Below are 27,807 nucleotides of genomic sequence, written 5' to 3'. Positions count from 1 at the left end.
AACAAAATACAGCTACCCTATTTCAGAGGTGTCGTTTGACTCAAATTTAAATTGAAAATGCCCCTACAACCTAAGGGAGTTAGGTAATAAGGAGTTTATCTTGAAAGCTGTGATGTTATATCTAGCATTTCTTGCAGCACCTATAATTGTTTTGCACCAAGACGAAGGATTGTTCTGTTTGTGCAATACATTGTATAGCAGTTAACTTTGAAATGTCACATTTTGATATAATGTCTGTTTTCTGGTACAGGTCAACAATGTTTATCACTGAGTATTGTGTTTAAAATATATCTCAAATACGTAAGGCACAGGTGTGATATTTAAGCTTATGTAATTGGAGTAATAATAATATTTTTTGTGTGTCTAGGTATGGTCAAGTGTACATGTACACAGTTACAAACATGGGCAATGTACAAGGGGGTGCTGAGAAGTACCTGGCTTTGCCCCTTTTCCAGATGAAATAGAAAAATGAGTGTGGGGGCAAATGACAGCCTAATATCTTAGTATGTAACTGTCCAAATATCAGGTCTTTGCGAGTCTTAAAACTGTTTTTTCTTTTAGTGAGAAGCTGTGATGGCAGAGGCACAAGCAAGTTTCACGTCGTTGGAGTTACAGGCCGTCATGAAGTTTTTGTTTCTCCAGGGAAAGTCAGCAAAGAACATTCACACTGAGATGTCACAAGCACTGGGGGAGAAGTGTCCTTCCTACTGCACTGGAAATCTTGTTTCAGGACTAGGCATTTCACCGTTGAAGATGAGCCCCGCAGTGGGCACCCCCCAATTGAGGACCGGCGAATATCCGCAAAAGATAGCCCAGATACTTGACATCTCACAAGAGCATGTTGGGTTGAATATCACCACTATCCTAGACATGCGCAAGTTTTCAATGAAGTGGGTGCCAAAATGTTTCAACAGTGATCAGAAGGAATGAATTGAAGCATTCAAAACCGTTTTGGCCAATTTTGAAGCTGCACAGGACTTTTTGGCTAGGTTAGACGATGAAACCTGGCTCCACATCTATGATCCTGAAACCAAGGAACAGTCAAAGGAATGGCGCCACAGCAGGTCCCCACGGCCAAAGACGTTCCGAACCCAAAAATTGGCCAAAAAGTCATGGCGTCCGTTTTCTGGGACAAAGACAGTATTCTGTTGGTGGACTACCTACCTCAGGGCTCTAGTATCACTGGAGAGTATTATTATGTATTCCTGGACCAGCTGCAACTAAGATGAAACGCAGTGCAAAGTAGACCAAAGGGATCCTTTTTTTGCATGACAATGCACCTGCGAACACGTCCAACATTGTGGCTGCCAATTTGAACACCCTGGGTTTCCAATTGGTCCACCATTCCCCCTACTCACCTGAACTGGCACCTTCGGACTATTATCTGTTCCCAAATTTGAAGAAACACCTGAAGGGGCAATGTTTTGAGGACATTTCTGACGTCAAAGATGCTGCTGAGAGCTGATTTGCGGCCCAACCAAAGGGCTTTTATTTGAATGGTCTAGAAAAGCTGCAACTACGCTGTACCAAGTGCATCTCAGGGGGGAATATGTTGAATAAATGTGTTATTTCATAACTCTGGCTCTCTTCTTTCTTGGCAAAGCCAGTAACTTCTCAGCACTCGCTCGTATACAGTGAGAAGGCTCAAACGATACTTAAGTCATATCCATTTAAATGTGAAGTAGCCAAGCACATTTTTGCCACAGTGTGCATATTGAACCCAATTGCTGTGCCCATCACCCATCTCATGTCTCTTTGTGCTCCCCTATCTTCATCTGCATTTAAAACCAACACTGCTTTAAAGAGACTGCAGAGATGTTCTGTATTTTTTACAAGAGTTCAAAAAATAAATCGACAATAGACAACACAGTACAAAAACAACTTCTTTAATTCTGATTGCCAAATTATTTAAGGCAGGTATAAAAAGAAAGCGTTCAATATACATTTTACATAAAATAAACTAGATTACAGCATAAAACAAGTAACCAGGCAATGGCATTATATTCTCTCTTCTAAAACTGGATAATTGTAAACATTAAAAAAAGACTGCAGGACTATTCAAGTAATAGAACAATCACAGATGTCTTGTGGTATGCAGGTCTTCAGGTTATTTGTCATTCAAGATTAAAAGAGACATTTTATTATTCACAGATGTTCATTATTTACTCAGATTTATACAGTATGTACAGCAGATTCACTTTTTTTACCTTATACCATGGTACTGGCAACCCCATGCCGTCCATATGTAAATTTTCACAATACACAATTACAATAGAACAATTATTACAGTAACATTTTACACCGATGCATCTTAACGGGAGCCACCAAAGAGACATCTACATTGTACCAAAGTGTCATCATTTTACAGCCTGCCTTACAGCCTATGGCCAGTATGATTAGTTTCTGCAAATTTCAGGCACATGGATACATAACATTATTTACATCATAGGGAAGAAAAATAATCAACAGCCATTTGTAGTAAACACTAGTCAACATGACGGTTACACTTTTTTCTTCTTTTTCTTTTTAAATCGGGTAGTGTACAGATTAGCAGCAGACTCTATGAGTGCGCGAGCCTGGTTATTGATACAAAAAAAAAAGTAAAGAATATATATTTATTTATATATATTTGTGTGCATGTTAATATACAAACATAACGCTGTGTACATATATATATATATATATATATATATATATATATATATATGTTGTACTTGCACACTGACATCTAATTACAGGAACGGTTTATTCTGCTATTAAAAAAAAATAACAAGAATCTTCAATTTACAAAAACAAACAAAAAACCAAAAAGATGAAATGACGTGTTTTGCCTCCCACATAGGCATTCTTAGTTAAACACCATGGAACTGATGTCTGTAATAAATCACTCTCCCATGTGATCCAGTCACATGATTTAATGTACATTTTCTATGAATTCATTCCCTGAAAAAGAAAGAAAACAGTTCTCATTAGTACTCATTTTCAAACTGAAATACACATTTGCAGCATACAAGTAAAATATACTGCTCTTTAAATAACTGCAATGTACAATGCGCACATCCTGATCATGAGTACATCTTTATTTTCATATCACAGTAACGTTATTGCTGGTACAGATTCAATTATTTACTTAATACAGAGTGCTTAATCACAGAGAAGGATGGAAAATACATTTCTAAGAGTCTCATGGGTGCCCTTTACATAGCCTTCATACAAGCGGATAAGATTTCATGGTTGGAATAGTTCCCATTATACATAATGTAACCTGCTGGGTCTTGTAAACCCAAGTTACAAGTTACATAGGCTGTGCAGAATTTAACAGCAGAAGGGAGGTTAAAAAAATGCTCAACAGTGACTTACAAGACAATATTATTTACATAAATCTGCCATTTAAATTCTAAACTTTTTTTTTTCTAGATGTAGTACAAAACAAACATCTATTGTGGGCATGAATTATGTTTTTTGTATTATTAATGTCATGTGCTAAAATAAATTGTACAGAGGCACATACCAAAAAATAAAACTATACTACATAATATTTAGTAATTGTCACTTTTAATAGAAGGCTAAAAAAAACATAGATAACGTTAAAAGGATTGGGCAACAATACCATGTTTGCGGGTGGTCAGGCACTGTTGGCTGCCCAAAATCAATGGGGAACTAATGATTTGGATAAGACAATAAGCCTACCCCGACTAATAAACTGGATCCCAACTCTACTCCTTTTTTCCTTTTCATATTGAAATTGTTTGATTACAGAGTTATTACAGAGCTCTTAAACACTCTGATGTGAACTTCTTATAAGGGTGGTGGGTTTAAATTTACATAGGTTAGAGAAATCCCTTTGGTGCTGTTACACCTATATTGTATCTTTATCCACACCCAGCCCCACCTGATCACTACAAGCCTTTTACTCACCTGTCTCCAAATCCATCGAAAAATCACCCATGAAGCCACTAATCCAGGTCAAAGTCATGGCCTTATAGTTTATATTTATTCCTATGGACACTCAATACAAGAGTACAAACTCTTCGTAACATTGAATAGGGGGTTTCACTGGTTTATAAAACTGTATTTAAGTATTTGTTATTCTGCATTTTTAGATTTCATGCAGATACATATTGAGGATTACAGGAAACTGCAGAAATCTATTTTGTTTTAAAGAAAATGTATAGAAGCTTTTTTTTAAAGTAGTGTTTATACTGCAAAAATATTTCCATTAGATTTAGTACACACAGCTACTGAAAAACAGTGTACTCCTATCATTCTAAGAAGACATCAAAGAGCAAAAAGGGGTCTGACAAGCAGATGCAGTTACACGGTTTTGGCTTATTTAAAAATAGTAGGGCTCCAGGATGACTAAACTTTGCAATACTGAAAAGTTCCACTCGAATCTCCAAATGCATGTATACATATTAATAGATGCAATGCCATTGACTAAGATACTCTATTTACCTTCTTTGTGTAGGAAACATACCGGATGCAGATGCCTGAGCAGCCACTTGCTGAGTGGCAACAAGGGTAGCAGAGGTCAACCCTAGAGGAAAAGCCCTGTGTGAGTACATTCACTTGAATGCAGTGCACATGCATCACAAATTCTCCTTCCCTAACTTTTCACAAATAATACGCACCATTATAAATATAAGACAGTAAATTTTAATTTGGCTGGTGGACGGAAGAAAGATTTCACAGTCATTATACAGTCTTCACTCCTATTGTACCTTTTAAAATACTACTGTTGAACTTCCATAACATTTATTTTTTCCTGCATAACCAATAGAGTGGATTTATTCAGTATACTAATATGTATTTGATTTTCCACATTATGAAATGAACTAAAGAATCCCTCAATGAATACAGAACAGGCCAGATCACTGACTATATATAAATTAGCTGCTTGACTTTTTAATAATAGAATATTCATACACAATAGAATTTTTTTTTGTTGTTTCATAAAGAGTATACCAAGATAAGACTGGTCACTCAATTGCACTAACTACAAATAATTTTAAATAAACAGTATTTGTATGCTGGTCTGTAACTACATTGCCCATTATACTACAATGGTGTCCATTATACTACAACAGCACGGAATGGGCCTATATATTTTGTAATAAATTCTGCAGTGCATACATGCCAATTCACTTTCATGGGTAGTATGTGTACAGCATTGGTGGGATTCTTTGTGAACAAAGGAAAGCATAGCTAAATTGCATCTTAAAACAATAAATACCACACGTTCCTGATAATGTGATACAGATGCTGCTGGATGTCCCAATGTCATTAAACTGGCAATTTACTTGGCTTTGTGCCCTGCTGCTGACATGCATACAAATGATTAGACTTTGTATTAGCTCTCTTTCTTTCTTTCTTTCTTTCGTGACTAGAAAACAGTCTTTTGAAAGGCAGCAAAAATCATATTAGTACTAAACTCTTGTCAAACACTCTACTAATACTAAATTGGCAATCATTACAAATTCTGAAGCATCTCAAGGTTAACAAGCCATAACATAGTATTAATAATGGTGAATGAAAAAAGATGTCAGGGAAAGGGTACCAACCTTGAAAAGGGTCATACTGTCCAGGTATGAGCGGATATCCCATCCCAACATGCGTGTGATGATGTGTATGAAGATGCCGTTGGCCAAAAGGCGAGTGTCGCTCCCTCTCCCTTTCTGTTTCTCTTTCACGCTCAGTTGAAGCTTTTTCTGCCAGCTGTGTAGCAGAAACAATGAATGTTATATAATGTACATTTTCCAATAGAACACCTACATACAAAACACCAACTAAACACAGATGCCGAACAAGACATAAAAATGAATTATGCATAGTTATCTATATTTAGACAGTAAATTTACTCCCTAGATATGGACACTATAAAGTGTTGTATATTATGTTGGTGCAAAATAAATATATATTAACTTCCCGTGCAGAGTTCAAATGGTGTGTCAAACCTTTAACCTCTTTTTCGTGTGGCAGACATTAATATGGCATTAATCCCAAGTATGTGACTGGCTACCTTTTTCCCCATGTGGAAAAGCTTGGAGGTGGACTAACAGCCAGTGTAGTCAAACACTGGCAGAAAGAAAGCCCTAACCCCCGAGTGGGACAGATTAAACAGGAATAACCTTCTCTGTTGTTAAGGCAGCCAAATATAGTGGGGCAAGGTGGTAGGAAGGGAGTCAAGTATGCAGATTCAAGGACCTGTAATAAAGTGTATCTGCTGTTGTGCTCATCCCAGAGAAAGCACAGGTACACAGGGTAAAGAGAAACTTTACCAATATGAATATTAGGGATGCATGCTTGGAGTAGATTTAAATATATGTAGTAGTTGTTTGTAGTTTATAAAATTCAACAAGACAATTTGAAGAGACAAAAACATAGATGAAATGATACTCACAGCAGGAGACTTGGTGCGGTACTGATTGGCATGCTGTTGCAGCAAATCTAATGCTTTCGATTCAGAAGATGGCTTTGAGCTCATACTAGGACTGGTGCTGGCTTTCTCAGATTCTTCTCTTCCTGACACTTTTCCATAAACGGAGTAGTGAGGAAACCCTGGAGAAAGATAAGCCCCTATGAAAAATAGAAACAAATATTTTATGGAAGGTATGTTTTTTTTTTTGCAATTAAACATATGATTATAATAAAACATAAGGGCCACAGGGCAGAAAATCCTGAGGGTTTTTAGGGTAAATCATGGCTTATTTTCCTCATTTGCTGGCGGTTTTCAGAAGGTTCAGGTCTAGCATTTACTGGGATTTTCTGAGATGATGGTGGTGTTTTCCCATCTTCCAGAAGTTTGAGCTTTTTTTTTAATTTTCATAGCTAGTTTTTATTGACAATGTTTGTATAAAGGCTTACAAATGAGTTCCACATTAACATGAGCTAAACGCAATGCTCCTAGTTTAATGCAGAAGTACATGTATCCGTATGATTACATAAGTAGAATTTTGTCAAGTACTAGCATGGTGTTATCATTTTTGGCCTTTGTGTGAGGTTACTTTTAAATTATTATTATTATTATTAAACCAGATTTATATAGCGCCAACATATTATGCAGCGCTGTACATTAAATGTCTTTGTATCTATCAATTATATTTCTTTAACTGGCAGGATGCTGTGGGATAGCATGTGAAAGAAAGGTTGTGTGGTGAACTCCAAGCAGTGCTCTATGGTATTTATCAGAGTCTACTTAAGGGCAAAAACATAGCATTGTTGTTCATAAAACAGTTATAGGGGGGCCGCTAACATGGATTAATTCCAATATTGTCAACGGTGACTAAGCAAGGATTTGGCTTTGTAGAACTTTTTAAGAAAGCAATAACAAGTAATTCCAAACATTGGAAGTATTTGTTTTTAGACAATGGTTTTACAGCTTGTTGGGATGTCTGTTTGACTTGCAATTATCTTTTCTTTTGTTTATTAATAAATTGAAAGAAGGTGTCCCTGCCATTATACGCCAGTGTGGTTGTGCACACTAAAATCCTTGTTCCCGAAAATGATAATGGACAATACTAGCCTTTAGTATTCTTTAAGTAATGCCATACCATGACTATTACAGCTAAATCTAATACGAAAAAAACAACCTTGTATACTTGACCGAAAAAACAAAACACACAAAAAAAAAATAACATTTAGCTGCCCAGAAAAATACACAATATTACAATTATAGAGAATGGTATGTCTTACAGCATTTTAAACTCTTAAAGAACTGTACCTTTTTAAAAATCATACCACACCATTAAAAACCTAGGCAAGTGTAAAAACGGTAAAAATTGTAAGGTTTCATTGCATTCAACATACCTGGGTAACTATGCATCAAAACTGGAGACACTGCCCGATATGCTGGGTGATTTGGATCATACATCTGTGTATATGGATAGGCATGCAAATACTGAATATATGATTGATGTTGGCTCATAGGTGAGGAAACTGCAACTCTTGCATTTCTCGAATCTTTCCAGTTTACAGGAGTCTTCCTATCTTCATTCTTATTCTTGCTTTCTTCTCCTAACTGGGATTCAGGGCGCTTGACCTCTTTGGGCTCCTCTTTGGGGACTTGTAATGCCACTGGTAACACACTCTCTTTAGTAGGTGTTTTTTGCAAGGTTTCCTCCTTTATTTTTTTGTCTCTCTCCATTTCTTCAGTCTTCTGCTGTTCTAGGTACTTAGACTGGTAAATATAATGGTGCCATCTTGAGTCAGCCTCCTTGAAAGTAGAACATTTGTTTTGGTTAAACCAGATACTTATTGTCATGCATGCATATCATTTAGAAAATAAATGGCTATTACTTCTAAAAAAATTTTTTTTTTTTACCTGGTTCATTGTCAATGTTCACCTTTACATAACATGACTGACTCTCTTTAAGTAACATTATACACAACTGTAAAGAAAGATGTTTATTACATTCCTATAGTAAAAACATTGCTTCTTGAAGAGCTATGGTTGCCATTCACATCCCACAATTTTGGGTGTGCCAGAAACCTGTTTCCCTGCTAAGCTATGTGGTTACTCCCACTGGCTGCTACTTGACTATAGAACATAGTATTATTAGTAGTATTATTATTAATATTATTATTAATATTAAATTCAAACTGAATAGTAGCAATTTTTCAATGGCAGCTGTAGCTTCTCAAGTAAATCTTGACTTCCCACATGGTTTTGTAGCAACCATCTGGCATTTGAAGAGCTCCATATCATACAGGAAAACGTCCATTTTAGCACATCACTTGAGGATCACTCAAGGAAGATATCTACTTGTCACTTAGGAACTTGTTAGTTACTTGTTTATGCCTACAACGGTAGTCTATCAAGATTAAGCCTATTTTTCTCAATTCATGGCTTGGTATTATAGAAAAAAAATGCAAGCTTTGCAAAACATTTGATTTAAATCATATTGAATAACATAAAATATTGCAGTGAAAAGTGGACATGTGGAAATATTATTTCTTACCTGCTTAAATCTTGCCGTGGGGTCTACTCCTGTTTGTTTCATTGAGTCCATTACAGATTTCATTTCTACTGCCTCCTTTATAAGTTGATGGTTTTCCATTTGCTTTGCCTTGAAGCTATCACATGGAAGTTGCTGATGATTAGACAACATTTGGGGTTTCACAAGATCCTCTGTTTTAGTGACAACACCAATTTTAGAATTTACTTTACATGGTTCTGGAGTAGATGGTGCTTTTGAAATAGTAGCAGATGGCATATTTTTTAATTTGCCATCATCTTTTCCAGGCTCCTTGGTTGAGCAGTCAGGTTTTCTTTCACACTCCCTACCAGTTTGTGCCATTTTTTGCTCTGCGAGTCTCTGGTCTTCATAATATTTCTCATACTGTTGTCTGTATGCAGGGTTTGATGCAATTAAAGACTTTTGGTCCATGTATAGTCCATAAGCATACTGTCCATAGTAAAGTGACTGGGCTAGTGCAGGGTGTCTCTGTGTAATAACAGATTGATGCTGAGGTGGCACATTATTGGAACTTGTTTCATTTTTTTTACTGTCTGTATTTTCACATTTCTCTTTCTTTTCCACTTCTTCATCAGCTTCCTTTTTGCTTTTGCCACCCTGAGAGGAATTAATATTTCCAGTTACAGCAGTGTTGACCTGTCCAGAATGCACATAGGTTGGAGAATAATAAGGGTCATACCCATGATAATATGGAGAATGAGATTCTTTCATCTGAGATGATTGAGGAATAGGCGTTGAATGACCCTTAACAACATTGTCTTTATTACATATAATATCCGAGGGAGAGCTAGTCTTTGACCTCATGCCCTCTGATCTGCTATCAGAACCACCATCATCAGCCGCATCTGAAATATCAGAGTAAGCTGGACTATTTGTTTTAGTAGCGGAACTATCACCACCATTTTGTGTCATGACAAGCAATGGAGCTATGGGGGTTTGTCCATTTATCACAGTGCTGCATTCAACCCTAGAGGCACTTCCTATAGACGGGCTTGGTGCATTGTCTGTAAATGTATAGACCTTATCCGCTTCAGCTTTAATACTAGCCATTCGGCTTTCTTGTGTTTCTGGCAGTCCATTAGTAAGAGATTCACTCTTGTTAAGATGATCTTTTAAAAATTGACCAGATAAATCCTTTCCAGATCCTTTTAAATCCTCTACTTTACACATTTTAGAGTCTGCCTTAGGGCTTACATCATCTTTACTTTCTTTCTCCTTTAGTTTTCTTTTTTCCTTTTTCTTTTTGTCCTTGAGTGATGTGAGAGAAGGATTTACAGTACTTGGCTCACCCATAATTGTAGGCTTTGGTTGAATAGGCTTTAATGGGGGGCTCTTTGGTGTTGCCTGGCCAACAGGAGTTGTTAAAGAGGGTAATCCTGTTATTGTTCCTGTAGTGGTGTTTGTAAAGGCTGCACTAGGTATAGCTATTAATTGCGGGGGTGTGGGAGCTGGAGCCGGAGCAATTGGCCGAGCCATTTTCAGTTTTGAAAGGTTTTTATCAACCTTACAATTGTTGGATTTTTTACCTTTTTCATTTTTCTTGTCAATTAGTCCTTCTGCTTCCAGTTTTGGCATTTCAATCGTAAGATTTCCATCCAAGACTGCACAATTGTCCAGTGAAACTGACATGTTGGATATTACAGGAAGGTTATTAAGTTCCACATTTAGAACTTTCTTTTTTCCAGAATTCTTGCCAGTTTTGGAACTAATTTGGTTTGGACAGTTTGCTAAATCCCGTTTGCCCTTTGGTGTGCCAGGTGCACTTTGTGAACCCGGCGACAAGGGTGTTTTTATTTGATCCAAACTTGTGCTTGACTCGTTGCATTCAAGTGCCACATTGCTCAGTGCTTCCTCACAGTCTGAAACTTTGTCTTCGCTATCCTGCTCAAACTCCAGTTTGTTTTCAGGGTCCAAATGTGCGTGTGCCTGGTGATATCTTAGCCCATTTATGTGCTTGTACTTTTTGTTGCAGTTTGGATGTGGACAGTCTATTAAAACTGGAGATGAGCGGCCTTGGTCCAAAAAAGAGGAGTCATTTTTGCCTTGTGGGGTTGTTGGCATGCTACGAGAATTTGTCCTAACCCTTTTACCTGATTTATTGTCCTCTGAACTGGAGTTAAGATCTAGCTCCATTGGAGGTTTGTTTTTCCTTTTGCCAGCAGGAGAAGGACTTGCTTTAACATCCTCCATAGAACAGTTTGGGGGAGTCCGACGACCACTATTATTAATGCTTCCACGTCTCCCTTTCCCATTAGCTCCTCCTCTGATTTTGCCATGCAGTCCTCTTGATTCTGTAAAATTTGCATCACTGCCAGGAGCCGCTGCTGTAGCTCCTGATGCTCCTGACCTTGCCCTCTTTCCTCTTCCACGGCCCCCACGCATTTCAAGGTCGCTTGTAGGGGAATCACAAAACCTGTAAATTATAAATAAAAAACGTTATAACATATAACCCATGTTAATTTTACTACAAACTACATATACACATTCTAGTAATAAACGTATTCTCTGTGTAGGGCAAGAAAGCAAGTTTACTTTGATGCCAAACGCTGCAGTTGCTTACTCTGTTTATTTAGCTTGCCTGCTACTTTATGGAAGCTAAGTTATAATACTTTGGGTATTAGTGAACTTTTGACTTATTCTCCTAGCTTGCATTTGATAGGGCTTGGGTTTTTAGTGACTGGCCATTCAAACCCCTAGCTCTAAGTCATGACTTGGAACAGCGAAATGGCAAAAAAAAGTACAGACAGATAATGGGGTCAAAAAAAAACTTGTTGCTTTGCCCTGCTTGGCTCCCAGGTGATCAAGGTATGAATGATCAAGTGGCAATATGACAGTATTTAATAGTCAATCCAGAAAGCACATTTTGGATGTTTTGTAACAGAGCTTATTATCTGTTTAAATTTGGCCCCTATATACCTATGACCACATCTGTTGCCGAAGAGATTGCCCAAGGTTCAGATTTTCTGTAAATACTGAATTCATTTATATTAACGATTATGTCAAAAAAACATTTTTTTCCTTGAATTTCTGTTATGATTCTTTGTCATAATAATTTTCACACTTAAATTCCATAGGGAGTAGTAAAATAAACTATGGTATAATGGGGCAAGGTTATTGCTTGAACTATTAGGGTTTAAAGATGTATAACATAGCAGAGTAGGAAAATTGAATGATATACTTTGACCCGGTACACAATGTTTCCTTAATTTGGCTTCAAGTTCATATCTTACCTTGGAGGAGCCCAGTCATGCTTTGTGCAATCTAGTAAAGTACCAACGTATGTCTTATTCCGCCATGTGACATTAACAACCAAAACCCCTGTAAACAGAAAGAACAGTTGTGAGTTTGTATATTTTGGCAGTTTATGAGCACAGTCAGTCAATCAGTTGAATACATTTTATTAGATTTGGTTTGTTTGCTTCCTTTTTTGGTTTTAATGGCCCCTGAAATGTAGAGGAAATGGTTTATGGGTATGCACAATCAAGATAGGACCAAAAAAATGACAGCAGGAAAAAGCTGTTGCCGTGTCCTACAGCAACATGCTACCTTTTACAGTTAGTAATATTATACAAAATTACCTTTTTTTTTACTATTTGACCGTTTAAAAATAAACAAGATGAAAAATGCAAAAAAAGTTGTACCGCTTTTAAAAAGAAAACTATGAATTCCCCTAATGGGAATTAAGCCCACACAGAAACTGAACTGGTTTCTGTCTGTATTATAAAATGAGAAATTAATGACATCATGCACCAAAGACAATAAACACAACTTGCATTACTAAATGTGTAAGAGTAAAAAATACATTGTAGGAGACAAGAGCATTTTAACATATTATAGAACTCTGAATTCGGTATATGCCTTCTTTACTCAGTTCCCCTTCAGTTCTTTTGCATAATTTGATATTGATACATTGCCAGTTATAAATATATGTATGTCAAATACGAAAAAATCATTAGAATTCATATTTTATATGTTCCAGTAGGCTACACATCAGCATTACCACATATTTGAAATTGCGAAGCATGTCATGCCAGAAATCCAAGGTAAGATAAAAAGGATAATCAATATAGATTTGAAACATGTAATGCAATAAGAAATATTATCTTTGCCTAAAAAAGAATAAAACAGTCCTCACTTGTGTACGCAGATATATATATTTACAATAACTGTTAAGGTATTATTAGGTTATCCATCATTTTTATTTCACATGAATGTCTGCCTTTAAACATCTGACCTATTTGATTAGAAAAAAATATCTGATCCACTACATTCCTTTAAATTAATTGGGGGATAATTAGCCCTCCTCTCCCAGTTTAAAGGTATAGATGTTGGTACAGACTATTTTCCCTTTACACAAATATGTCTGCAAATAAAGCTCTTGCCAGCTGCATATGTTGTACTTCAACCTTTTGCAAGTTTAGTGTAGAATTTACTGTATTTTTGCACTTTAAATACAGTAAAACGGCTGTGTTACAATGTCGGTAATCAAGCACATGTGTGTAATCAGGAAGGCTTGAAAGAAAACATAAAAGACACAAGAAGCTCACCATTCAATGACTAATAGAAAACATAAAAGCTTGCACAAATACTTAAACTGAATCCCTAGTAAAAAAGGCTTTTGCCATTTCCTTTTCCCTGAGGGCTTCAACATTCTCAGAATAAGTCAATGAAAGATTGGTGGTGAGCCCTTGCTGCACACAATTCAATGTGACTAACTGGAATTAGTTCTGTAGCTGCAGATGCAAAACAACAAAAGGATCACAGCTTTCCCACTAATGGGCTTTGTAGTCAGCCAAAGTGTTTATTGCTGGAGAAGTCAACCAGTATGATAAACCCTTGTTTTATGTACAAACAAAATACTGAAATGTGTAAACACAAAAAGAAATAAAAACATTAAAAGAAAAAAACATATTTATTAATGTCACTCACAAACCCTTTGTTTTGACACCTATGTCTTAACTGGATTTAGTCGAGTGAGCTTTCCTATTCCTCTTAGAAGGCATGCCAGCCTCACAAATTATTAATATTCCCAAACCATTTTGGCTGTGTACAAGGAATAATCAATACTAAACTCCAAAAAATTCCAAGATGCTAAAAAAACCAGAGTAGTAAGACCTTCCATTGCTCATAAATGTTTATCACTAGGTTGTAAAACTTTGTACTGACTTCCACAAAGCATTGCTTGAACTGATTGCAGAGGAAAAAGGACATTTTTATATTACAAGTAAACATATATGGCAAACAAAGTGCACTACCAATTCTCAAAGCAGGAATCTTGTCGCTCTAAGACAGGACTCTAGAAAAACTCTCATTCTTTGCTAAAACACGGGGCATTTTAGTCCAAACAATCTGACTCGTTATTTGTGTTCATTTTTTTTTTAATATAATGAAAATTATAAAATAAAAAGAGCAATTGTCACAATATTCTTTAGCAAAAATTCAAAGTAAATGGTCCTGTAAGAAATACTACACAAGTGAGAATTGTTGGACAACAAAAGAATTCAGGTGTGAAAACTTGTAAATACATATCTATATTACAAAAGCAAACCCACGCAAAGCTGACTGGCTGAGTAATATTTTCCAGCTTTGTAAAACAAACTCTCGGCTGCCTGTATTAACAAAGATTACCAGAGAGGTGAAACTCCTGCTGTTTGTAAATTACCTACAGAGCTTCTCAAGTATTAAACTAAATGCATTCACTATGTTTATTTCCCTGTGCAAAAATGGAAGAATCCTGATGTTTCTGGTTATATATTTTGACATGGAATTTTAGCCTGTTCATATGGACAGGAAAATGGGAGATGACTGTGTTATTGCCTATCCTAATCCAATGCACTTGACCCCCAACATGATATTACCAGCACTTCTAACCAAGTGGCGTACCTCTATGTTATTTTTGGTACATTTAGCCTTGACTGGAAGCTCTTGTTAAAGAAAAACAGGCAATTACGAAGGCGTGCAACAATTATTGCCTTAGACTGATTGCAAATCTGTGCATTACTGCATCTTTTCACTAATCCAGTAGATGATCATGGCAGCGTTTTTAGTTACGCAACCCCCATGTAATTTAGGCTTTAAGCAAAGAGATCTGTTAAGAAGTCATTTTTTTACCAGCCTGCACTGGTTGCAACTACCCATTATTCCTCATTAGGTCACTTAGCAAAGTTCATTCAGTACTAGAAAACCAGTAGTCATTTCCTAACTGAGGGTTCCTCCAAAATGAAGTGACTGTTGTCTATTTTTTTTCACACAAGGTTTACGTGTATGGCCAAGTTTTTATAGGTCTGTTGTACTACTTTGATTTTTTAAACCTACGATTCTAAATCTTGAACAGAAAATTATGAAATTTACACCATTTTAGACTGGAACAGGTAGTGAAGGTAGACATTCCATTAGTGGAAATCATGCTATTCTGGTGACGACTGGGATATCCCTTCACCTACTTCTGGTTATATCTCTAAATTTCCCCTGATTGGACAAAGACAGACAAAAGAAACTTGACAGAAGTTTTAATCATTCCAAAGGCCACCTAAAACTTAAAAAAAATTTGGCTTTAAATACATTTGGTTTATTTAAAGAATACAAATGTAAGTTTAAGTTCAAGTATGGGTTGTTTAACCAATGGAAAGTAAAAGGTTCAGGTCATTTTACTTCAATTATTACAATTTAAGCAAACAGAGGTATACCCATGTACTTGAAAACAACCTTAATAGACATAATATGCAAGGCACAGTGTATCACCAGGAAGCACTAATCCCCCTTTGGTAATGAAGGATGGGAAGTCAAGCCGGCATACAAATTAATCCACACATCCTTCCTTTTTTGAGCAGTATGTGATGCTGTTTAATTCCTAATCATCTCAATTACAGAATCAACATTCAGAATCTCAGCTTTTAAATAAATACTAAACAAGAATGGAGGAGGGTCACTGTTTGATCAATTGCAAACCTGTTTGCAAATACATCATATTAACCTTTTTTCTCCCAAAGGCACTTTGTGAAGCAATAAATCACATTGGCAAAGAAAAGTACAAGACTTTCATAAAAACAAAAAATCTAGTGGACAAAAATGTAAGGATTCCACCAAGCATTAGAAATTGTATTTTTATATATCTGTACATAGATGTAAATAGGCACAAATGTTTTCAAATGTAAAGAAACAAAATGTTTCTTTAATGGCATAAAAGGACAAGTGTGAAAAGAAACATTTGTACTGTATGCAATCCACCACGGTTGTGAACTTATGCTTAACAGCATTTTTATATATTTTACTAAATAATTGCTTCAGCATTTCCCATGTTGTTAAAAGAAAATGTCATGAACTCATGCAGCAAAAAATGCTATTGCTGAAGAATGATTTGGCGAATTTGTCTAATTTTCCTTCTGAATGGCTTCACTTCTAAAATGTATAAAGCTATATGGTTCTTAAACTAGGACATATGGATCACATAACCATTATTGTCCTAGATAGGATGGACTGTTTGTTTCCATATAGTTTTAGATGTGAAGACTAAAGCTACGTACACACTTCCAATTATTATCGTTGTTAAACGAACGATGAACGATCCTGCAGGATATCTGCGAACGATCATAAAGCACCGATCCTGCACATACAGATAACGACACGATCGTTCGTAGATATTGTACACACAATAGATACGATCGTTTGAGCGATACAGGGAGTGACGTGCACGACAGGAAGTGAACGAACGTTCGTTCGTCACGCATGCTCAGACCATGGACGATCAACGAACGATCGTACACACGAACGATGGTCAACGATCGTCGTCCAATCCGATCCGCCGGTCCGGTCGTTCGTTTCCAACGACTTTCCTCGTTCGTCGGCGTCGTTGGTTACTTTTTTTACGAACGATTTTTGCCCAATCGATCGTTCGTCGTTCATTTTGAACGATAAAAATTGGAAGTGTGTACACAGCTTTAATAGCTTATTGTCATTATTAGACCTTATCATCTCTAAACATGAAACATTTATAAAAGGTATTTTTTAAAATATGCATTATTAAGAAGGAAAAAATGGATCTCCATCTTGTTTAGGGTGGAAGTCACACACAAAAAAACTGATAGAACTGGATTTTTTTTAAGAGGCTTGCTTCTAAACCAAAATGCTTAAGAGTTAACAATAATCAGTAATCAAACCATCTGGAGCACAGGGCTGCTGATTAGTCACCCTTAACTCTGGCCTAAGCTGGACAGATAATGTACTGCAATGGAGCTCAGGAGTAAGGGGAGAGCTGACAAAACAGACACATAATGAAACACTTTATACCCTAGTGAGCTGCTGCTACTACAGTCATAAACCTTTGAGACACATTGCTTTTGTGTTAATGTACTAAGCGGAGATTAAAATCACTGAAAGGACCAGATATTGCTGTTTTAGATAGGCTAGCGCTGTTGGTGGTTGGAGAGGAAAAAGACTTTTATTAATTACATCTCCTTAAACAACAGAACAGGCTAAATCATGTAATTCCCCACATTATTTGTAAATAGCTATTTAGAACATTCATGAAAAGGCACGCAATGAGGTGTTTAGGAATAACTGTTGTCTGGGTGATTGCCATTTATTATTTCAGGCTCTGTACCGGCAGACAGCAAAGGCTAATAGGCAGCCAAGTAAGAAAACCGAGTGGTATGGCTTTATACAAGGGCAAGAAAAATCTTCTCAGCCTTTATGCATCCTTTACAAAATAATAATAAAAAAAAAAGATCTTTGAAGACCTCCTTTAAAAGAAACACACGGAGAAAGCAATGAAAAGCATAACACAGACTTTGGTTTCCCCTGGGTCTGCCTGCTCTTAAACACAAAAGAACCTATCACCACCTCAATCACTGTCGCATCCCCCGCAGCCTTTGTTCTGAAGCCTGATGAGCTGTATTGATTTGGGAAAATCGTTCAGCTTCTTGGAAAACTAGACTCAAGCTTATTCACTACCATCTATTTCTTCCTCATGAAAAGACAGTTGGTCAATATCCAGTTGACTGGTCAGCTAAAAGCATCTCTTGCTGCTTTCTCTTTTCCTTGCTTCCATAGTAACAGCCTCCCCCCTTCCACAGATATAATGAATTACAGTGTGTCAATAGGCAATGTGGCTCTGTGGCTACATAGATCTTGCTCAGTACATTACAAGGACTACAAGCAAGACTTCAATCTGTCTAAATTAATAAAACATACGTTTAACAGAAATTATGGATGAAGCACCATGTGCTGCCTCTTCATTCTGCCTTTGATGGCATTGTTAAATTATGGCCAAGAGAACAAAAGCAGCAAAACCTTTTCCTATTTATAACACACTGCCACATGAATCAAACTTCTATCATTCAAATGTTTTCACTATTTTAGTTTAATCTTTTACATTATAAAGATCAGTGCCACAGAGGTATGCGTTGAATACTCCCAGCTTTAAGTCAATGCATGCTAAATTTATTAGATACCCAAAATTTAAACCACCACGTCATGATGTTAGAAATCCAAGACAGAACAAAAGCACAGATATTTTCTCTGGGCTGCAGTGCTGGAAAACACATGGTGTAAAGGCTTTCTTTAGAACAGCGTTTCCTCTACAGCCCTGGACCCTGCTGCCCCTATAAGACAAACCATATATTACAGAACCATTAGCTTTGCTGTCCGGCCAGCTTCCTGCACTTTGCATTAGTCACAGAATTTTAACGGCCAGATAACTTTCTACATAAAACCAACTTACACTGGAAAAATTTGATAATAAAACATCTGGAAAATCATACCAATTACAATATATATTAATTATTCAGATATAGCCAATTTCCAGTATTACTAGACTATATGCTTTTGATTACTCATGACCAGGCTTATTGAAAGGTCATAGTTAAAAACAAAACAATACTTTTTAGTCTAACTCTGGATAATCATTAGTAAATATTTGATGGTAGCTTTTCATTCACAGGAGAATAAAATCCAGAATTGTATTTAAATTTGGGTGCAACTAGTATACCATATTCTTCAATAAATAGGTACACACTGGAAAGCTGTTGACTCACTTAGATGATTATTTCCATCCAACCTAGTCAGCTTGAGAAGCAATTCTACATATCTGTGACCAGTCTGCGGCCTCTGCAGAACCTCTTGACTGACTGGAATTGAATGGATGGCATGAATGTTCGTGACTTGTCGTTAATCTTCCCGAGATCAGGTTGGCACTGGGTTTGCCTGCATAGTGGTAAATTCTGTAAGCTCGGCAAATACACAAGAGCACACACTTATTCCACAATTAAGCCAATCAAATCTTCCAACTTTATTTAGGAGCTTAAAGTTGGACAGACAACAGCCTGCTGCGTAAAATTCCGAGATCTTTCTGCCCAGCTTTAGTCATAAACCGAACATTCAGGCTGTACATACATTTCTTTGGGCTTTTGCAGTAGGGAGGGGATTCCTGCCACTAGCTTATCACTGGGCACATTACAGAGATTGAAGAAGGCTTCATGACCTGTCCATATGCTTCCTTTTATCAAGATCAGTTGACCATACATTGATGTGTCCTAACTAGATTAGAAAACATGTGTCTATAGGCACCTTAACCTCTCTCCAATAGTGAAGTGGGGGATGGGAATAGGCATAATGAGACAGAAAGACACACACTCACCCCCACGCTCTCTTTTCAGTGTTGAGTTAATAGCATCACTGCAATTTACTGGTCTATTTAGGTTGAAAAGAGGATTATTATGATTGGCATACAGTAACAGAATAAACTATGGTAGGGGGTGAAGCAGCAGGTTCTTCTACTCAGAGCTTGCCCTACCTTTACAGTCTAAATACTTAATTATACATATTTAATTATCAAAATGACCTTTAAAGAAATTTCATTTTAATAGCTGCCATTTAAACACAATTATACTTTTGGCAAATCTTTGTTGTTTGATTATCCAATCTATGTGTTTGAAGTAAATTGCCTGTCAGATATATACCTATTTAGTCTACCAGGCTGTATGGCAACATAATTTGGATAATTTACTATTTGCTTTTGAGAATTTATGTTTTTAGCCTGCTTTTCCTATCACAAACATCGGTTCCTCCTCCTGCTCATAAACTTGTTGAGAAAACTTGTGGAGGCCAAGGAACTGCATCTCAATGGGTTTTCAAGCCATCAGCAAGGTAAATATATTGTACATACCGTATAAAGCTACTATTATACTATCTACTGTACTATATTATCTACTGTTTTCATCCGGTTCTTCAGTAACTGAAAAACCCATGTTCTTAAAATGTTAAAAGCCAGTTCATTGGAGATTTCTACCCTAACGTCATGTAAATGCTCATTTCATTGCTTCTGGTATACATATATATATATATATATATATATATATATATATATACACACACACACATACATACATACATACATACATACATAAATACACACACACATGCACATATATACACACACCATAGTATTCCCCGTTATGTGTTGGATTTCATACAAAATATGATACTTGCCCCCTTAAAATATGCGTCCATTTCATTTTTAACAAAGCATAAAAGTTTCTAATAACAGGAACAATATTACCATTTCTGTCCACAAACAGGTAAAGATAAAGGATCTACTTGCTGTTAGCACTGTAAATCAAACAAATAAACTTGCCCAAAACCAGGCCACTTATTCTGTTCTAGCAGTAAAACATTACACTTTCAAAATAGATATTTGGAGCTCACTATGAAAGGACATGCTGAAAAGCAGCAAAATATTCTGAGCCAGAGCAAAAACTGTTATCTATTCATGCTGTGCTGGAGAGTGTGAAAGCAGCCTCATAAATTATGATGTTTTAGTTAAAGTCAAAGCATTTATTTGCTTTTTTGCCAGCTCTGGGTCCTTTTCATCTTGTGCTACCAGGCCCCAGAGAACACATTCCTAAACCTCTGCTGGCAGCCAGCTGAGACCTCGCTAAATCATGAAGCCTCCTAATATGCAATTTTTTAAAGAGCTGCAATTGCTTTGACTAAAAATGATCTCTTTCTATTAGATCTCCTAGGTAGAGGTCTGAGAAATAGCAACACTGTACTGGCAAGAAAAAGTTTCTGCTTGCCCTTAAACAAAGAAACTAAAATAATAAATATAAAGGGAAGCTAAAATTTTAATTTTTGTTACATTCTGAACCCTCAACCACATGCAACACATATTAAGCTTTTCCTTTCCTTTTTGAAGTAAGATAAACTTATCTATATCTAATGTCCCTTGCCAGTGCCATATCCAGGTGCAAGGGACTGCTAATCCAATGTCACTGATGTGCTTATGTTGGTTGGTCCCTAAAGACTGTGCACAGGCAAACTGAAGTGCCTGCTTTATGACAAAAGAATAAATTAAATAATGCAATGAAGCATCATGTAAATGTGGCTTTTGCTGAGTAAAAAGTTTTTTAATTTATATTAGGGGTTAGTTAGAAAGGGGGTTGAATGAAGGTTTGAAGTTTTCTCAAAATATGAGCTTTAAAACCGAATATTTATATTATTATTATACTTTTACAAACACATGAAGGTAAAACCAGTATCCATTTATTAAAGTTTTATACTTTTATACTCAGAAAAAAGATTCAGGATTATTTTTGAAGCCAAGTTTGAAACAGAATTTACCAAACATTTACCAAAACACAGTTCACATTATATGAAAAGCTGGTTAAAACAGGTTCAAAACAATTCCCTGGGATATAAAATTGAATAGAAATTACCTTTTGATATTTATTATTACAGAAAATGTACATTTGTTGCGTAGATTTAAATAAAAATCAAGAACTTCATTGTAACACGAACGTAATATAATTTGATGAACAGTGGATGTTTGTGTTGTATTTAGCCACATGGGCCACTGTGTATTAAATACACATATTATGCATTTTACAAAAGAACATTTTTCCTCTCTTTTTAGGAATATTTTTTTTTAATTGTTATGAAAACAGGTTGGACAAGAATTGTTAACAGTTGAATGTTTCTGTCCAACAAACTCTGTGATTTATGACTTGCTCATTAATGTTTGACCCAATGCCCAAAGGCAGATATCCTAGAAAAGATCATGTGCATTATTTAGCTTCTTTATACTCTGATTTGTTGTAATCCATAGCCCCTAAGCAAGAAATTTCCTTTCTCTGTGAAAGCCTTCAACCTTCTATTAACACATTAGGCAATGTTACTTCAATTTCATATTTAAAGTAATGCTGTATGTAGCACATTACTGAGAAATCCGAGCAGCTTATGAATTGCGTGAGAATGTCTTTTAAAGTCTTGTGTACTTGAATTCCTCCCAGCAAGCAGCTGGTTTCCTCTGTAGAAACACATTTGAAGCATGTTTTAAGGCTAACAAAGCAGTACTTTATAAAATAGTGCTGGGATACAGCAGTGGGGGTAACGAAAGTCTTATTCTTTTCATCTTGAGCTAAAAAAAAACCTGTGCTATTCTTTGTACAGATGTGCCATTTTATCCGTTACTATCGGTTTACCATTAAGTAAATCAAGAACATTATTTTTATCTTTACAATACGCTTTGGAACAGGTCCTTCCATTCAATATGTCTTTAGAACAGGATCCTGTAAGTAATGTTGTCTGCAACAACAAGCTCTGGTCTACATTCCAGACCTTTTTATCTTTAAAAGCAAAATGGCAACACTATTTCAGCAGTAAGCTAGTTCTGTTCTGTAAACAATGCTAATGAAGTGTGACTAATTGTGACCTTTAAGAAGAAAGAGAAAAATCTTTTAACACTGCATGCAGTTGTCTTGTAGAGGCATGACTATGTTAACTGAAATAAGCCACAAATATCTATGTGAGGTAATAAACTGTGATTTCAAGCCACAGCCAAAAATGATATTGTCTGAGGTTTATCATTTAAGTATGAAGCAATCATTTTACAAAAAAAATTACTTGTTGCCCTAATCAGCACACAGCTTTGAAGCTTACAAGAAAGCAACACAATAGCATAAAGCTGCACTATCAATGCAAAAAAAAAAAAAAAAAACAGACCCAAAGAAACATGTTCATCGTATCTGTCACACAGCAAGCATGTATGTAAATCTACTGCGTGACTTAAATATAGTTTCCAAATATTGCAAAAAAGCCGAAATGCATTAGTTCTGCTGCCTGCACTGCTGATCTCTTGGACATAATGAAAAGAAATCACTGAATAAAGATCCTGTACTGGTTCCTCCCACCAACATCTACTCAACAGGACATAATAGTGATATAGACAGAGGTATTAAAGACAGAGGACCAACAATCTGACACTACTGGAAGTGTCAAATTCTGAATCTTTAGATGGAGGTTTCACCTTGTATACTCACTTTGTACACTCACTGTATAGCAGTAACTAGTGGCAATGGCAACAGGAGAGGTCTGTATTCCATGACTTTTTTTGCTGGGACCCTGTATTTAAAATGAACTTTCAAGTGTCTGTATATTTAAGATAAACACATACTGGGTAATTCATTATTTATTAGGCCATCATATGACTTTCTTCTGCCCAATCCATTTTTTTTAGCTAAAGTGACAAAGACCATATTTTGTGGTCAAAGGTCTGTATGGCCAGAAGATAACATATGCAAATGTTTAGAATGATGTTCAGATCCTGATGTGTGTGTGGGAACCTAAAAAATTAAATAGTGGAAGCAAGAACAAACCATTGTCCATTTTCTTTATAGTTTGGCAGAAAGCACTGATTTTATAACTGGCAAAACAAAAGAAGAATTGCATTGCTTCACGTATTTCCGAGCTACATTTTATTAACAAAAAAAAACTTGCAATTGTATGCTGCCACTGAATGACTTTTTAATGCACAATTATTTCTAATAAATGCCTCACTGTAATACAGTACAAGCTTACAGGTTAAACCCTGACACATCTAAACAGCAGAACATTTATCAAAAACTATTTGGAAACACTTTAAAAAGTGTGTAATGTATTATCAAGGTTTTCTGATGTTAAAAACAAATTGTAGAGTGCAGTAAATCCCATGAGATATGATTAATGGCAAACAGGGTGGCGGGAAAATCCAAATACCTAGAAGAAAGCACTCTATAATCAGTGTAGTAAGATTTCTGGCACCAATGTGCAAAATATGTCATCTTGTGGTTTTTCTAGTATGTGTGCAAGTAAAGCTAACTATTCTGACAGATGCACTCCAAGCACTTACAGCAGTCTAAATGACTACCCATAATGCACTGTTATCTACAATATCGGCTTTTCCAGCAGATAATCTGTAACCCTGAGTGGCACATGAAATCCTCTCAGAAAGAGAACAAGAGTATTATTGCTTTGTTCTGGAGACTGCAGTGTAGACGCCAATCAATCAAGACCTTTGACAGTTTTTACAGCCTTGTCCCATTAGGCCTAACTCAAGCTGCAGGGTTTCTATTTAGATTATTTGCCTCTTTTCAGAAGGAAGTTAAGGCAACTCCAAAGTTTCAATAGGGAAAGAAATATGCCTCTGTAATCTAGTTAGCCTGCATGACTTCGCTCCGCAGATTTTTCTGCACAGAAAGCAAAGCTTTAGGTGTCAGCCTGTGAAATAAAAAATAAAATGGTTACAAGGACAATTAGGACTTGATCCTTATAGTTTTCATTTTCTGGAAGGATCGTTCTGGAAAATGTAAAATATATTTGCTATGTTAATTTTTATAAAAAAAGATTATGTAATTCAAGGAAAGGAACTGGTTCAAATATTGGTAGCATATTCAATATAAATAAAAACACTGTTTTTACATACCAATGTACTTTATAGTCACGTTTATCACTAGGAGCTCTATTTATAAAACAGGGAATCAGACATTTTCTCACAATTCCCTGGTGTGAATCTTCCAGGTTCATGTGTTTCAGATGTCAGATTCCCTGTTTTATAAATAGAACCCTAAGTGTAGCATGCAAATTCTGTGTAGGTTATCATTTGCCATTTTGTTGTACATGCTTGAATAAAAGTTATCCAAATCCAAGATTTATTATAAAGACTACAGAATCAGCCCTAGAAAATACAGCATATATTTAAAATACATAAAAATTATCCAACTTTTTTTGTGAATCCTAAAGTGGAAACCATTTTTTCATTTTATGACTAATAAAAAAACCATCTTATTTTATCAGTTTTAACTGTTTTGTCCTCATTGGGTAGATTGACCCTCACTCTCAAATGGTTTTGACTAGCTTTATCTGGCTTTATGAAACTATTTCTGTCTGGCAACCAGTAAATGCACATATAATGTCTCTTCAAAATTCTAAATAACTATACACAGTTTACATTAGATTCTTAAACTGGATTATAGTTACTGGATAACCCAGCACAAGTACAATCAGTTTACTAACTTAAACATGAATCTGCTATGTGAATAATTACATAGTAGTGATGTATAATTAGAAAATTTAGTTAACGTTTACCATACTAAAAATGTGAATAGGTTGGCAAGTTTAAAAACAAAGATTGAAAGATCAAACATTAATGGGTGTGGTATTATTTTGTGGAATGTTATTAGGCACTGTCTAAATATCAATGTATAAAATAGAATTCCAACCATTACAGTTCATCTGGTATTCCCTAAAGATTTAGCGTTAAATGAGCACTTCTTTCTAGTACAGGAATTGGCGAAGTCTCAAATGTTTTTTTTTTTTACTGGAAAGCGCCAAGACAGTTGAATTCTCTTTTACTATTTCTGTAAACTAGAAAAGCTTCTTCTTTTAACCATCAGCCAGCACGTGATCTCACAAAAAATTGGATCCACTAAGACCCTAAAGCTGGCCATGCCTTTTGGAATCTGAAGACTCAAAGACAATACTATAAGATCAAGATTATACACCAAAAAGAAGCAGTGCTTATATTATTCCATATAGCATGCCACACAACAAGAGCTGAATTGTCTTTTCACAGTAAATCCTGCCTCATTGCTCTGCTTTCTCTTCAAAATGAATAAAATAAGATGTGAATTTAAGAACAATATCCTTTCTTATTCAATCAACTGAGGATTAGTGCAGCTGCATGCATGCCAGCATTCTTCTAATCTAAATGGGTTCTTTGTAAAACAAATGGCAAAAGAGCTTAAAACATAAGAAAGCTGTTGATTTCCAAACCAAATATATATTAAATGGATGGACTGACATTAAGCTTTAGTCATTTCTATTTACAAGCTGATTTATGGTATTAACAATACTCCAACTAAAGTGAACTCTTAGCTGTGATGTGTATATCATATATTTAATCTGACATAGTTCTTTAACAAGTTACAAATGGCAAAAAAAGCCTTCAATGAACGTATTTGTTATAAACCTGGGCAGATCACCCCATTTGAGTTTTCACCAACCAAGCTGATAGCCAACGTCGACCAATATGGACAGTCAAGGCAGATGTGGTGTAAACATACAATTTATTGATACTATAATAAGAATAATTATGTATGGACACTGCTCCTATACCAGCAACATATGCCCAGGGTGTATAATGACTGCTTTAAAGCAAGCATATATGTATACATTTTAGGCAAGGTAAATGACTTACATATATTTGCAAGCCCCAGCAACACCCTTTTAATAAAGGGTTTATTGAATATAGAAGGTTTAGATTTGATGTATAATCATATTATAGCACATGACTGTCCTTCATACAGCCACCAGGCTAGAACCTGGCCATTTTGTTTGCCCCGGAGTATGTAATTACAGGAAAGTATCAGAAAACCTAAGATTTCCCTGTAATTGCGTACTCCTGACATTAGTGGGCACTCCCTGCTGGTATATCCAGAACAACAGCCATAGAGATGTGTATGCACAGCTATAGATGTCTATCAATCAGGAAGAAATGAGTGACATGCTAACCTGGACCACTTACTGTGTGCTATTCATGCATCCAAATACTTTAAACGAAGACCTCTTTCTATAACCACAATATAAAAACAAATTCTATTGCACAGCATGGGTTAGAAGGGCAGCGTTAAAAAAAAAAAAACACTTTCAGACAGATGTTCTGATCTACTGGTTGCCATCAGTGTGAGATGGTGTCTACAAAATTACCATTAAAAAGACCCTACATAGATAACCCAGAGAGCAATTACAGGAAAGGGGAAACTGCACAAAAACAGCAAGATTTCTCTTTGGTTGAGTTTTGACACTACAACACAGTATGCAATGTTTGAAAACATGACAAAGCAGAGAAACTGCCTTTTTGACTTTTATGAAAAGAAAACCAAGAAGAAATTTATTTCTTGAGCATTTTACTAAAAAACTTGGTGTCTTACATGTTCTTTTTGAGGAATGCACCTAATAAACTGGGGATATTTATATACTTGTAGAGCCTTAACAAATAAAAAACATCTCTTGTATGAAATGATCTCTTTATATATAATTTTTATATGCCCCAAACAACTTTAATGTATCCAAAAAAAGCAAACGGTCAACTTGCAATTTCAGGAGAAGCCAGCAATGGCACCCTGTTTAAGTCTCATATACCAGACAAAATAAGGTAAAACAAAAGTTTTTTGAATGTATTTGGAAAAGATGCAACAGTGACCTCTCTTCCTTTGCCAAGTGGCAGTCCTAGAACCAAGCAACTGGCTTCTAACTAAACAGTATCAAAGGGAGGAGGTCACATTCTTCCTCATACCAAAAATCACTGACATTGTCACTAGGTTAGGGATTCACAGGCCATTTAGAAAAACACTAGGTCAAGATGCCCTAAATAGGAAATGTGGCTGTCATTTTAACACTTCTGGAGAGTGATCCTGACTGTGACTTCCAGACTTTGCATAGAATATTGATTTACCACTATGGTCCTCGTGACTTGCGCTGTTGGATCATTATCCAGAATTGGTTTGCTTAATATAGTACTCCA

General features: G+C 36.0%; 1 protein-coding gene across 5 annotated transcripts in view; it reads right to left on the bottom strand.

Moving 5' to 3' along the window:
• Positions 1-1,870: 1,870 nt before the first annotated feature.
• ZNF608 (zinc finger protein 608) overlaps positions 1,871-27,807 on the bottom strand; it is a 63,500-nt gene continuing 37,563 nt past the window's right edge. For 2 of the 5 annotated variants that reach the window (XM_072416024.1, XM_072416023.1), the window contains exons 4-10: positions 12,206-12,293; positions 8,958-11,388; positions 7,807-8,212; positions 6,401-6,576; positions 5,562-5,715; positions 4,456-4,537; positions 1,871-2,943 (exon numbers count right to left, since the gene is read on the bottom strand). In XM_072416024.1, coding sequence (XP_072272125.1) covers positions 2,937-2,943; positions 4,456-4,537; positions 5,562-5,715; positions 6,401-6,576; positions 7,807-8,212; positions 8,958-11,388; positions 12,206-12,293 — 3,344 coding nt within the window. In that variant the 3' untranslated portion in view covers positions 1,871-2,936. Of the gene's footprint in view, positions 2,944-4,451; positions 4,538-5,561; positions 5,716-6,400; positions 6,577-7,806; positions 8,213-8,957; positions 11,389-12,205; positions 12,294-27,807 lie in introns of those variants that run through there. The other 3 variants (XM_072416026.1, XM_072416027.1, XM_072416025.1) reach the window with 3 other exon arrangements.

The sequence above is a fragment of the Pyxicephalus adspersus genome, chromosome 6, assembly GCF_032062135.1.
Source record: "Pyxicephalus adspersus chromosome 6, UCB_Pads_2.0, whole genome shotgun sequence".
Lineage (NCBI taxonomy): Eukaryota > Metazoa > Chordata > Amphibia > Anura > Pyxicephalidae > Pyxicephalus > Pyxicephalus adspersus.
The sequence above is the reverse complement of the archived record's forward strand: the minus strand, read 5'-3'. Positions and strand labels throughout refer to the sequence as shown.